This window comes from Eleutherodactylus coqui, chromosome 1 (assembly GCF_035609145.1).
Source record: "Eleutherodactylus coqui strain aEleCoq1 chromosome 1, aEleCoq1.hap1, whole genome shotgun sequence".
Lineage (NCBI taxonomy): Eukaryota > Metazoa > Chordata > Amphibia > Anura > Eleutherodactylidae > Eleutherodactylus > Eleutherodactylus coqui.
Genome location: NC_089837.1, coordinates 516,216,230 through 516,231,607, shown reverse-complemented (window position 1 = coordinate 516,231,607; position 15,378 = coordinate 516,216,230). Strand labels below are relative to the sequence as shown.

General features: G+C 41.3%; 1 protein-coding gene across 1 annotated transcript in view; it reads right to left on the bottom strand.

Annotated features, from left to right (window-relative positions):
• Positions 1-15,072, bottom strand: part of LOC136614717 (uncharacterized) — a 35,632-nt gene extending 20,560 nt beyond the window's left edge. Inside the window, exons 1-4 of the mRNA XM_066594129.1 lie at positions 14,951-15,072; positions 11,512-11,634; positions 3,365-3,487; positions 2,212-2,334 (exon numbers count right to left, since the gene is read on the bottom strand). Coding sequence (XP_066450226.1) covers positions 2,212-2,334; positions 3,365-3,487; positions 11,512-11,634; positions 14,951-15,070 — 489 coding nt within the window. The 5' untranslated portion in view covers positions 15,071-15,072. The remainder of the gene's footprint in view (positions 1-2,211; positions 2,335-3,364; positions 3,488-11,511; positions 11,635-14,950) is intronic.
• Positions 15,073-15,378: the final 306 nt, after the last annotated feature.

Here is a 15,378-nt window from a genome sequence, read left to right as displayed (position 1 = left end):
GAAGCAGCTCTCTGGGCTGTAGGAGAATATCTGCCCAGCTGACAGGGCAGCTCCCCTTAGATCCCATGTGCTGCAGGCTCTCTGTGCTGTCGTCTAACCCCCTGCTTTTATATCAAACTTTCCACTCCCTCACTGGGGTCTTTTTACCAATATCCAGGGCTTCAGGGCCAAACCAACTCATCCACTCCAGGGGGTGTTGGGCAAGTCCATTATAATGCATTTCTAAACTTGTCTTTGTTCCTTTTCACTTTTTAATAGCAGAGTTCTAAATTATATATTTTTAGCTACATATTTTTGTCTGGCCATTTACTTCCCTTCCCATATTGTTCAATAATAAGTATTGTGGTGGGTCCAAACTGCACCATATTTGTGCACTCCATGGCTACAATTAGGGACACTTCATCCTTGACCACGCACAGTTTATTTTGGCGTGGCTCATCATAGTGTTGGTTTATCGAGGTGTAGCTCTCTATGGTGTGGGTTGGTTAGGTTGTGGCTCGCCAAGATTTGTAGGCTATCCCACTATCCCAGGAGGAATGTTAAATGTCCCATTCAATGGAGAGGAAAAATACTAAATGAAAAAACTGTGACATCACCATCATGTGACACAATGGGGCAGAACTTTATATAAAGGAGCAGAGCTTTACAATAATCAACACATGTCTCCCAACCATCTTGGATCCTGTGGGACAGTCCTGGGTTTTGGAGGCTGTCCCACCATCCCAGGAGGAATGTTAAATATCCCATTCAGTGAAGAGGAATACTGTTGACTAAAGGAATAGCGATGACATCACCATCATGTGATACAACGGGGCCGAAGTTTAAGGCCTTATTCACACGGGCTACAAAATAGCACAATTCTTTATTGCTACAAAAACGCACATATGTTCTTTCACATGAGCCTGTAAGGACCCATAGGAAAGCATGAGCTTCACATACATACATTTTGTAGCGTACAAAGTTGTGCGATTTTGTAGCCCGTGTGAATTAGGCCTTATATGGAGGAGAAAGTGGGTAAATTATGCATGTAATGGTTTTTCTATAGGTTGAGAATTAAGAGCGACATGCTGGGAGTTATAATTCTCTTATGTTATACCCCTGTTCTTGTAATATTCTCTGATGCTGCATAACAATAACCTGGGCATGCTAGGAGTTGTAGTTCTTTCATTATTGATTCCTTTCCTATCCTAAATCCCCATGATGTGCCCATTAACCCTTTCTCTGCTCTAGACTACCAAAGTTCTTCTGCTTATTAACCCTCTATCTGCCTTAGACCACCAGTGATGTGTCCTTCACTGCCTGCAACCACCAGGAATGTGGTCATTAACCCTTTCTTTACTATAGACCAAATAGCTCTTTTGCCTATTAGACAACTAGAGATATGGCCATTAACCGTTACACCACAAGTTTCATAAAACACTAAAAAGGCAGTGAATTTCTATTAAACCGGTTTTCAATAGTTAGTAATGTAGTAGTATAAGCTGAAAAAATACTAATGCCCATCCAGTTCAGGCTGTTTCCACCCTCACCTCTCCCAAATACCTCATGGATCAACATTTGAAAAGTTCCTACCTGACTTCAAGTTAAAATAAGAAAGAACGAAGCAAAGCTGAAAATGTTCTTATGATGCAGTGCCGATGCCCTGGTGGCTGCCCATCAGTCTTTGATTACAGGCTGGCAGTGATGACATGCAGTACTTGCTCCCACCACTGTGGGAACTCTTATTTTAGGACATTTGCTGTTTCTGTTCTGAACTACTTAACAAAACCTTTACAGGCGTGTATCATGTATGATAGATCCAGTCTGTGACCCACATGCCAAGCCAGAGCATTAGCCACAGCTAGAACATAGGCCACCAAGTGTTCCCTGGGGACTGTTCTGGGGCATAGCGCCACCCTGTGCCTTTTTTTCCACGCAGAACCTTCAGAAAGAATCTGTGAAGGTAAAGAGAATATCTACAAGGATGACAGAAGAAGCAGGAGGGACTCTGCCTAGTTATAAGTCAGTGTTTCTATTTCTTTTCTTTGTCATCAGTAGTGTGGTTTTCGAGGAGGGGGGTATAATTTTGCTGTTTGCCTCAGTGCATTGAGCTGTCAAATGCATGTTGGAAAAAACAAAGTGGAATCTGACACTTTAAAGCTCTTGTGAATGAGGCCTTATACTGTATGTATGCAGGAGAGAGTAATAGAACAGCTGGTAACAGGTACTCACCGAACCAAAACATTTCCAAGTTTCTTTTTTTGGGCCACATATAGAAAATATCCAGGGATATATTGTATTGTGGCAACACCCGCTATTACAGTTTTCACTAGAATAACATAAATCTTCATTGTTCTAAACGTAAAACAGGAAAAATTATTCATTTAGTAGATTTCACATTTATGTCCCCTAAAGAAGTGCACTCTCTAAAATCATTTGACATGTCAAGTGTTTTATCGCTGGTGCTGCGGATGCTGAGACCCCACTGATCTGCTAGAATGAAGCAACTGAAGCACTCATTCAAGCACTGTCACTGCTTACTACGCCCCCTTCAGACAGGCGCTGTCTGTACTTGTCCTAGATTTATACCCATGTAGCAAATATTACCCTTTCTGCTATAGTGATGATCTGAGTATTGACTATTCTCTCTCTCAGACGAAGTGCTACATATAATAAAACTCCCTTATGCCTCGGAGTTTTTGAGACAAATCACTTATGGTCTTTCTTGATTTTGGGCTAATCTTTAATAGTATTTGGGACAGTATAAAATTAGTCTATGCACATATTGATTACACTTACTCACGTAGATAAGTGAGAAGTGATCTTAAGTGGATCTTGGGCCAAATCTTTAGTGGCACCCATTACAATAAGATGAATCTAGGTTAGTGCATAACAGATCCACATACTAACTGACAAAACCTGCTCACGTAAACAAGTGAGAGTGATTTAAAGTGGATTTTTATCCGCAATGTTCTATATATATTTTTTTGTTTTATATTTAATATTAAGAACAGATTTGTTTTTTCTTTTGTACTATATGTGTCTAAGTTTAAATTTTAAAGATTATGATTAAAAGTTATATTTTAAGGTCCAATTCAGTGAAGTGGTTATATGCAGATCTTCAAATCCACATTGTGGTAAAAAGAATGAAAATCAGGCGGAAACCACATGCAATGGGCATAAGGGTATATACCCCACTGACAGGTGCCAAATCCAAGTGTGCATGTGCCAAACTGTAACCGCAATATTCTAACAGAGATTAAACTGACAGATCCATGTCGGAAAAATCCAACATGTATCTGACAACTTAAAACCCGTGTAAACATCACCTTATACTGTGTGCATGGATGAGAAACCAGGACAACAGCTGGCTACAGGTACTCACCGGACCCAAACATTTCCGGGATTCTGGATATTTATGTACACATGTCGCATCTTTCGCTGTGCCCATAGGGAAGCAACACCCGCTATGACATTGGTGACTGTAAAAACATCGATTTGATTCATTCTAAATATAAAACAGACAAAATAAATGTTTAATGAATTCAGAATGTTTCACATTTATGTCACATGACCTAGTGAAGATTATTACATGCTTGTCAACTCTTCCATGAGCCTCCCAGAAAAGAGTCGACGTTCCAGATTTCCGGGAAAGATGCCAAATCTGCTTTATGTCACTGAAGTCTCTAGGAAGGAGCCCCATAGAAATATCCTTCAGCCCTGGCGGCGGATGTATGGCAGGCAGTCAGGAACATGCGGACTTCCTACTTATCTCTCCTCAGGTCTGCCAATCTAATTTTTATTTATTTAAAATGCTAATAATTTCAGTTTTAATAACCTGATGAGGTATTACCAGCCTCAAAATATTCACATACGCATCTTTTTTTTTTTTTCATGATCACCAAAAACGTGTCCGATTGGGACTTTCTTGGCATTTGGAACCTTTGCCTTGCCTGCAAGCAAACCGTGCCCTGCTCTGGAGATGCCGGCTGACTGGTCATTCAACATATCGGGAGAAATCCCAGTGAGCCATTAGGGTCATGGGCTAGAGGAGAGGAGGAGATTGTTTTGTGAAATCTAATAAATAATTCAACAATACTGCTCCTCCCATTCTACCTATGTAATCCATGCCTGTACTTCTCACCAGTTAACTCTACATACACTGATCATGTGAGCTTTGCAGACATGACTGCAGAGGCTGGCCGGAGCGACATAGGTGAGTATAACTGTTTTCTTTTTTTTTTTACTACGTCCAAAGTTCACTATTATGAAATGGGGGCTTGGGCCTATAAGAACAATTGCTACTGAGTGCGAGCTGGGGCCTATGATAGACAACTCTGCAGAGTGTGGGGCTTATGAGGGAAAATGCTACTGAGTGTCGGGCAGAGGCCAATGTGGTGCTCTGCCACTGAGTGGAGGTGCTAGAGCTTATTTGCAGGATTATTCCTGAATGTGGCATATACGAGGCATTACTGCTGAATGGGGGCCTATGAGGGGCATTATTACGGAATCGGAGCTTATATAGGGGCCTGTGAGAAAATATTAATGAGGGGGGGGGGGGTCTTTGAGGCATGTGTCAATTAACATAGCATAACTCCCTAAAGGCTTTGCGTATCCAAGTGATTTTGACATTGTTTTTTTGCCACATATTGTACTTCATTTAGATTGTAAAAATAGACCGATATAATTTTTGTATATTTATTAAAAGTGCCAATATTGGGAAAATTTAGAAAAACATTTTCAACTGTAATATCTCAAATATGTGCAAACATGCTGTAGAAATGTTTGATTATATATAATATATATTTCCATCTGTTTGCTTTACTCTAAATGCACATTTGAAAAACTTTTGTTTTTCCTTTAAAGGAGACATACAAGTTGAACATTTCTTTTCAGCATTTTGACGAACACTTTGCTTTCTTACACCAAGCCAAGATTGCTAAGGCTCATAGGTGTCAGAATGATAGATACCTTCACAAATGACCCCATTTTAAAAACTACACCCCTTAATATATTTACTGAGGGGGGGGGGGTCATAGGTATTTTGACCCCACAGCTTTTTTTCAGGAATTTAGGCAATTTAGAGGAGAACAAATAAAATTGTATATTTTTTGCAAATATGTCATTTTAAAGACATATTTTTTTTATAGTGCACATAAAAATGAGGATTGACACCCCAAAATGGATCCTCCTGTTTGTCCTGTGTTCAGAAACATACCCAATGTTGGACTAATCTTATGTCTGGATGCACAACGGGCCCCAAAATGAAAGGAGTAGTTGGTGGCTTTCAGAACAGAAATTTTGCTTGAAAGCCTTTTAGGCCTTATTGCCCACTTGTAGAGCCCTTGAGCAGCCAAAACGATAGAGAACGCCCACAAATGACCCCATTTTGAAAACTAGACCCCTTAATAAATTCAAATAGAGGTGTACTGCATATTTTTACCCCAAATTTATGAATGAATTTAAGCAGAGCATAAGGAAAAAAATTATGATTGTGTCATTTTAATAAAAAGTTTTTTTTGTACAGCACACATGTGAATGAACAATTGCACCCCAAAATGGATACCCCTATTTGTTTCTTGTTTAGAAACTTACCTATTGTAGCCCCAATCTGCTTAATAAACACATGGTGAGACCTATAATGAAGGGAACACCCATTGGATTTCAGGGTGCAACTGAATAAATTCCAGGCCCCATTGCAAAAAAAAAAAAAGATGACCCCCTAAAAAGAATCCCCACCTCCCTTCCTTTTTTGGCATTTCCATATATTAAATAAAATTAATCATGTAGGACTGTATAGTAGGTTTCAAAGCACAGGTAATTACGGAGAACTGGTTTGGACGGACACATGGGGCAATAAAATCGGGTATCCCCCCTCCTCCCTTATTTGTAGGGTATTTTTTGCCCGCAGTTTCAGTGATGGGGTTCAGAAAATTGTGCTCTGTAAGCCTTTGCGCCTCTTCAGACTGTAATGCATCCTGAGGTGCGGTGGTCTCAAATAAAAGGTGCTCTACAAGCTGCTCCTGGAACTGCGGGAAGCTCAGCGTTCCCAGAGATATTTTATAAATCACGTAGGCATTATATGTAGCAATCTGCATCAGGTAGATCGCTACCTTTTAATACCATGCCCTGGTTTTGCATTTCACGAGATACGGTTGAAGTGCCTGTTCTGACAGATCTACGTCTCCCATAAATGTATTATAGTCCGTAACACAGACAGGTTTTCTTTTCTGTGTCGCAGCTCCCCTCTTCCTTACTGGAACTCAGGTGTCTGTGTACACAGTGGAGATCATGTACACGTCTTTCTTGTCATGCCACTTTATGGCAAGCGGGGGGTCATTTGCCATCATGCAAGACGCCCCCCCCCCCTTCTACGCATCTGGACGGCAGGAATTATTTGAACCCCACCCTGTTTTTGCACACAGTTCCACAGGTCCCTGTATCTGCGTTGTGTAATGCTTTGTAAACTGGGAGACTGGTGTAATAGTTGTCAGTATAACGTGGTACTCCTTATTTAAAATTGGGTCCATGAGCTCCCACATGATTTTTCCATTTTTGCCGATATTTTCCGGGCAGTTAAGGGGATTTAGATGGCGGTTTCTGCCATCATAAATTTAAAAAAATCACAGGTATACCCTGTTGCGCTCTCACAAACTTTATAAAGCCTAAAACCATTTCTAGCGGATTTTGAGGGTATAAATTGGTGAAATAATAGACGGCCTTTAAAGCTCATAAGCGACTCGTCCACAGACAATTTGTTTCTGGAGTGTAAACATTTTTAAAGGAATATTGAAATAAAATAGTTAGGGGCCTCAATTTTCATAATCTATCATACTCTGGGTCATTTCTGGGGGGCATTTGTGCATTATTGGCAAAATGGAAAAACCGCATTGTATTCTGAAATTGCTGGTGGAGCATTACAGATGCAAACACAGGAGTCGCATGAACGGCGCTAGTGGACCAATAGGACCGTATGGAGGATTTTTTAGCAAGTCCCATTAAAAGGACAATTCCCAAGAATTTTTGTAGCCCTGGGATATTTATGGGGGCCCACGTCCTTGAATATATACAGATGTGGGGTAATATATTGCCCTGTGTAGATGTTAATCTGCTGGACAATACGTTCTAGGATGCTGTCGCTGATGAATAAATGGAAAAAAAAAACATTAAAAGGGGTGAAATTAGCAATGTCCCTATTGACACCAGGAGTCACAGTAAATTTGTAGATGTGGGGTGAAAATAAATTGGCAGAACTCCACATTGTGGCAGACACCACATTACTTTGCCCCACTGGCCCAACACCTTCCTCAACCTCCATGGGGCGAGCGGTAGAGTTGTTGCTGTCGGAAAACAACTCCTTACTGGGTTGTGATATCGCTACCAGAGCTACTGTCAAACAACAGGACGTACACTTCCTCTGTGCTGTAATGTTTGCGCTCCATTTTGGACATTTTTTTTCTATGGAGGTAGACAAAATGAAAAACTAATGTAACCCCCTCCCCAAAAGGACGTGGGTATAGCATCGTGATTGCGGTATGAGGGGCGATGATGACGGGGTGATGAGGTAGACAGAATGAAAAAAAAATAATGTAACTGCCCCCCCAAAAAACGGATGTGGATATGGCGGAGTGAATAGTGTATGAGGGGCAGTGATTATGGGGTGACACAGGTTTTGTTTTATTTTTTACATTTTTTTTTTGTATGGCACACGTTTTTTCTCTGAAAATCCTCTCACAAATCTTTCTCAGTGAGGGGAGAGAGATACCCAGGACTAACCGTGTCCCATATTTATTAAACAAATGACATGGATAGCTGTGACAGGTTACTATGCTAAAGGCAACTTTGACATTAGCTTTTACTGCACATGCGCCATCATTTTGTCAGCACATGCGCAGATCGGCCGTTATTACCTCCACTTTTGGGGGCTTGGAGAGCTTTAGGGGAGTATTTTCATCTCCCCTCATGGATTGTAACCGTAAGTGGAGATGAAACTTTCACTTGATTTACTTTTTAAAAACTTTTTTTATGATTGCTGCTATCAATTGCACAGCAGTGATCACAGACCCGGAGACCACTCACCGCAGTCCCCGTTGACATCTCCTGTCTCCTGGCTATATCTGTAGCCAGCTGGGAGACAGGAAATTTTAAATCTCCCAGGTGATCTGGGCTTCAGCGCATGCGCCGCCATTTTTCCTTGGCACGCATGTGCAGAAGCCAGCGGCGAGTGCAGATCGCCATGAGACATCACGGAGGACAGTGGTCAATAGTTTCACCTCCCTTTATAGGTTGGATCCATGAGGGAAGGTGAAACTTTTACTTTATTTCAACTTTTTTCAACTTTTCCATGGCCGCCATTAACGATTGGTTAACGGTGATCACGGACCCGGGTACTGGTCACCACGGTCCCCGGTGACTTCTCCTGTCTCTCTGCTACCTACAGTGACACCACGCCCCTCAGCCCCAGAAAAGACAGAAATATTGCTAAAACCTCGTCTGGCCTGAACGCAAGAGGGTGATAACTGCAGCATTGCCCAATTTCTTCTCCTCTATATAAAACTTTGGCCCCATTTTATCACATGCTGGTGACATCATCACTGTCCATATAGTGATGAGCAGGACATTTGACATTCCTCCTGGTATGGAGGAATAACCCCCAAAATCCAAGACTGTACCACAGGATCCGAGACGGTTTGGAGGCATGTGTTAATTGTTACCATCATAGAGTACTGGCCGTGAGCCAGGAAATTTTAGATCTCCCTGTGTGATCCAGGCTTGTGCCCATGCGTCACCATTTTTCCCTTGGCGCACATACGCAGAAGGCGGCAAAGGGTCCGGTACAGCGCCAGACATCACCGGGCATTGCCAAGGACCTAGGTAAGAAGTTTCAGTCCCCCTCATGGTTGCGATCTGTGAGGGGAGCTGAAACTCCATCTATGTTGCACTGTTTATTTACTTTAATGTGATTGGCGCTATTGTATTGCCGTGGGGGTGGGGGGTGGCTCCTCACAGCCCGGGATGACAGCTCCATGCTGTTGGCTACCTCAGGTCACCAACATCATGGAGATATCATGTCCAAAGTCTGCGGAGCTTTATTCCTAAGAGGATGCATGTTTTTACGTCCTCTAGGATTAAAGCCCACTAAGGCAGGACATAAAAAGGCAATGGGGTCGACACTAAGGGGTTAATACTGATTGGGTGTCTATGTGGGTGATTAATAATCACTATGTGGGTAATAATAATTAATATTAAATGGGTGGCCTACATGTGGAATTATTACTGAGTGAGTGCCTATATGGAGCATTACTACTGATTGCTGGCCTATATGGGCCATTATTACTTGGCAGTGGACTATCAGGGCCATTATTACTGGGTGGAAATTCTTTTTAGAGGTAATATTATCGAGTGGGGGCTCTTTTATTGTGTTTGGGACTCAAAAAGTGGCAATTGCTATATGGGGCCTAGAAAGAACACAAAAAATGGGATACTAATACTACGTTGGTCACCTCAAGTGCATTACTACTACCTGGGGCACTAGGGATGGGAAGATTATATAGACGTTTGGAAACAAAGCTAGGTTCCTGGAAAATTGAGGAGTCAAAAATCTCTGTGTCAAATTCTGTAGAGAGAAGTTGCAACTGGAAGAAGTCGTCATGACTATCTGGGCCAGATGAAGTAAAAGGGAAAGCGAACAACTAGAGTCAAAGGGGATATCACCTGTGATCACTAGAGAGAACAGTACTGTAATCGTATATACGGCCTGCAAAACATCTGTGTAGATCTAATATTTACCACTATATGGTCACTGAATGGGATGTAATATAGTTTTTTGTGCAGTATTTTTTTCAGTAACACTATAATGATATTATGTGATCACAGTCTGGGGGTATTATCCGACCCTCAAAGTGTTGTTACTGATTATTATTAATCTTTGTGGTGTTCTTTTTTCAGTGATAGTATGTTGGTATTTATCACTGTGGTGATCATGTGGTGTAATACGTAATCAATGGTGTGACGGGAATATTTAGGCCTTATATAGTGTTATTATTGGTGATATTGCTCTTGGTATAGTGGAATTTGTTCAGTGACAGTATGGAGATGATTATATGGGCTATGATGATTACTGTAATACTGGATGGGTCTTTTTGCTATTCGTCACTTCTACAATATAAGGGCTTACTCAGACGACCGTATATCGGCCAGGTTTTCACTGACAGTGAAAACAGTTCCCTGACTTAGCTCTGCCCACCCCTCCCATTGCAAATAGTGACGAGGGGTAGAGAGGGGGCAGGAGCTCAGTGCACTGCTCCCGACTTTTCCAGCCTCCTCCCTCTGTAGAGAGGGACACCGTATATCGGCCAGGCGTGAAATTGCAGCAGATATACAGTTGTCTGAATAAGCCCTAGATTCTTGTTTTTTAAGTACATTTTTAAATACATTTTGACATTTATTTTGTATTTATTTAGCCACACAATGTGATATTTGGTAAACTCAGTATAGCAAAAAATTACACATGCATCTAAAAAAGAAAATAAAAGAAAAAAATAAAAATAAACTAATAGGAGATTCAGAAGAATCAGCATGAGTTTAAATACCAAGCTAAATTTGCACAGGCATAGCTCATTCCCATGGGTGAGAAGTCACGCCCTGATTTAAAAGGCTTATTAGCCTTACAAGGTGCCAGAGTTCCAGTATGCTCAGTGTTTTGCACATGCCTATGCGTACATATGTGCACTTTCGTGCACCTCATAGGCTCCTATGGGGATTTTGGTGTGCAAATAAGCCTAAGAATATGTCTTGGAGGCTTCTGCGCAGGTGCGAAATGCAATGCCACTAGCCTATTAACGTCTATTGAGCCACTATCGCCAGCAATTTTTATTTTTTTTTGTAATGCAAGTAAAACTGCAGGCTGTGCTATCTATCTTGGCACATACACACCAACATATTGCATGGGGATGGACAACATGCAGGACAAATTTTGCAAATATGTACCAAAATCTACAACAAAAGACATTTGGTGCAGATTTTAAAAGTTGAACAGATGATCGGAACAAAACTTCCAGGTCTTCTCATCTCGGCTCTTAATTTGGAGAAGCAGAATGCCCTCAGAGCCCTGTGAGTTGGGGGACGTACAATTTTGCTAACCTCGTACTTCTAATAGAAATAAATGGTAACCCCTCCATGTATAGTTCTCATAAGATGCTCCGGGTTTATGAGCAATGCAAAATAGTTACTTAAGAAAATGTAAAGAGACAGACAGAGGGCCCTTAGGACTCGTTCACATGGTAAAATATCACTGCACAATTGGGCACAGATTCCGCACCCGAATATACAGCTAAATCTGCACTATTTTGAAATTCTGTTGAATAATATGCCAATCTGAGCTGTAGGTCATAAAGTGGGAATTCTGCCTCATGGAGTATCATATTGGAAAATTAATGATGGGGATCTGACAGGTTAAAGCCAATGTGAGCGAGTAATTATGCTGAGTGCGGGGAGGAGGAACCAGTACAACAGCGGCTTACAGGTACTCACCGGGCCGTAGCATCTCACATAAGGTGTTGATTTTAGGACACATTTCCCAGAGCCCTTAGGGGAATCCCTGAAGCAACACCGGCTCTCACAATCATCACTGTATATACACGGATCTCCACACTTCTACATGTAAAATACAGGAAATAAATGTTTAGTGAATATATTTATAAGGTTTCATATTAATGTCACAGGAGGAAGTAAACCAATTTACACTTGTCAATTAAGGCTGTTCTTAAGACTCCCAGAAAAAGGAACGACCTCCCGGATTCCATAAAGTTATCAAATCTACCGCATGTTGCTGAGGTGTTTTACAAACGAGCTTTTATAAATAATTTCCATTGGCTCTGGCTGCTGGAGCATGAAACATCTTGGACTTACTGCTGGCCTTGTTGTTACATGAAGATCAGCAGTGCCCCCTGCTGGCAGACCCCATGGAACCACCATTGTTCGACATGATGAGTGAGGCAGAGTAGCTGGTGCTGAGCCCACAGATATAGTAGAAGTGTGCCTTTTTCATGAAAGATGGAGCAATACCTCTGCAATGCCATTTATTGGAAGGCAGCATTCCTACAAGTTGATGTAAGACTTTTTAAACAAGCTTTGTAACAATGACAGACAGCTGTTTTGGGGTGATTGCCACTCATTAGTGTGCAGCAGGTTTCTGACTAGGCTAATGAAAGGCGTACAGAGGTGGTAGTTGTGGCTTTGGCTCACAATTCTCAGTTATTGTTACAAGGCATGTTTAAAAAGTCTTACAAGGTTTTGCAGGAATGCTGTCTTCCAATAGGTGGCACTGCAGAGGTATTGTTCCATCTTTCTATTTGCATATTTCCCAAAGGAACATGGATGGCCCTTTTAATTCTACTCACACCTTATAGATGGTGTTTGGTCTAGCAGATGGAGATGTCGTCCTGCCTCCTGAGTCTCTTTCTATTTCTTCCAGCACCGTCAGAGTTAGGCTACTTTCACATGCACGCTTATCGGCCGTTGATTTTACGGCTGGCTGATATGCACTATGATCTTTTGCATTGGATTCCAATGCTTCAGATCACATGGGCGTATTTGTGAGACGTAAAAATGCCCGGCCAAGCCAATATAGCACCCGGCGTTTTTATTTCGGCCCCAAAACATGTCTGCCGATATACGCTAAGTATTAGTAAAAAGATCTGGTGAACGGGCACGCAAATCAAGTGCTTCATTTGTGCGCCTGTTCACCAGATTTTTCACTAACAACATAGCATATATCAGTCGTCTGTGAAACAGACGGCCGATATGCGCTCATGTGAAAGAAGCCTAAGGGCTCAGTCAGACGGGCGTTTTTTCGTGCGATTTGCGCATGCGTCCGGCGATTTTATAAAACCATTGCTTTGCAATGGTATCGGACACATGAGCGCTTTTTATGCGCTCGTCCGATAAATTATAGAACAGAAATCGTAGATCGCACCTATCTGCGATCTGCGATTCCTGTTCTCTTCTCTATATGCGCTCAATGGGGCCGGCGGCAGCAGCGCTGACCCCATTGAGAACATATAGTAGACAAAACATTCTCCTCTGCCACAGCTGTAACAGGGGCAGCTCTCAGCTGAGAATAAAAATCATTGTTGGCTCATTCACTTATCGCTTGGTTTAAAAATCATTTGTTCTCATTCCCTTAATACAGTGAATGTAAACAATTGAATGAGTTCTCATTTAAATGAACCAATGATGTATCTGCCTGTCTGAACAAGCTGCACGGGAGAACAAGCTAACTTTTATGTCATTCTCTCAATCAAACGATAACCTGCACGTCTACAACAACCCCAAGGGCTCCTTCAGATTGGCGTATCCATTTTTTCATGCACCTAACTGCAATATATTTGCGATGTGAATTATGTGCTTTTCATGCAGTATTGACATATTTTACTGTATTTACTGCATACATAGTGCATGTTCACAGGGGGCGTGGGACACCCCCTGCTGTGATTTAAGAGTATATTTAACCAAAGAAGGTCGAGATGTTTTTTTCTTCATGGAATTGCATTGCATATTGTGATTTGCCCAAGCATTGAGCAAGCATTTCTGCACCTGCCACAGACTTCTATGGGGATTCTGGTGCATCGATGTGCACAACCATAGAGCATGCTGATGGGTATGGGAGCAAACCCATTGATTTCATGAAGCAAATTCATTGTACTGAGGTGTCCACAGTTATGCATACGTCTATCAGAAGTAGCCCTAAGTGAAGGCAGAAAGCTTGACTTTTTCAGAAGGCTGTGTGCTCTCACTCCCTTAGAAATAAGTCTATGCACACTCACTTCTGTGCAGGTGTGCACACGCTGACTTTGCGCAGACATCACAGGAACAATGTCTAGGAGATGTTTCTCTAATTTGTATGCCTACCATCTATTGGACTAAGATAGTGCAAAAATTTAACTTTTAAAAAGCGGCAAATGATAAATGGCCAAGCAGCAAGCCACACCCAGTTTATATTCCAGTTTTTAAACCTAACATGCAAGGAACTAATTACCTTTTATTTCTGGTGGAAATGGCTGATACATGAATCTCACAACTGATTAGACATTGTTTTGGAGCAAAATATCACTGACACAAGGTGTAAATATGGCCTCTGCATTCACACACTGTAAGGGAGAATTGTTGATATTGGGGCACATTTATTACTGGTAATGCACCACAATTCTGCATAAGAGCCGCCTTACATGAATATATGTACATATTACTGTACTTTTTGCGCTCACTGGTCAATTTCACCTGGGAGCTGGACACAGCCACGGCTCGATTTTAAAGGTCTACTTAGTTCCTGGTGTGTTTTCTTTAGTGGGATTGTGCAGAATTTTGTGCAATTGTGCGGGTATTGGTATACACTTATATAGGGACTTTTGTTGTGCGAATGTGCATAAAAAATAAAACATGCTGCATGAAATCAATGGGTTATATTCTCTGCATATTAAGCACACATTTGCTTCCTGTTAGTACCAGGGAAGCGCTCATTGGACCCCTCCAGCATTATTAGCCAGATGCACATGGAGTCTAAGAAGTTGTATAAAGATGCCTAAATGCAATAAACTGAGCTCCCACCTGAATCTCTCATTTCCCCCCCCCCCCCGTGCTGTCATGTACCCCTCAACAAATTTACTATATTGTTTCTACCATCCAAACATGTTTCTTTGTGGCTCCATATTAACAAATTAAATGTTAAAGAGTTATATGACAATAGGCATGTGGTACGTTTGGAATGCCTAACTGCTCAGCAAAATGTACTTCACCAGCAAATATCTGGCAGGTAAATACTGTAGATATATTATATTGCTCTTTTGCTTATTGTAATAAATGTTCTCTATTGTTAATATTGAGAGTATTCAAATATAGAAGTCTGAAATATCTACATAAATGCAAATATGCAATGCTTAAAGTGCAAAATTTGAGAAATAAATCACTTTACCAGCAATTGAGATTGTAAGACTTCAAAACAAAGCGATAGACACACAAGCAGCAAGATGGTCATCATTCTATGTTGTGTCACTTCTGTAGTGATGAAGGCAATGGTGGACGACTTGAACATAGCGAGACAGTGGTCAGAGAAAGGAGAATGCTGTGTATATATGGCTTATATATAATTTCCTCAACCACATAAATGTCAGAAAGATTTCTTATCGCAGTAGAAAATAAAACACCTAGAACTTAATGTTCCATCCTGGATCCCATTTAGTATTTGCTTTTTCTTACTAAGTACATGCTACGTAAACAGTAAGATGTGAATTGCCAGACCAGGTTCAATTATATCACACAGTCAGCATATTAGGATGCCAAGTAATAAAAGGCAACAGAAAAAATTGCACACAATCCATGAACTAGAGCTAAATAACATGG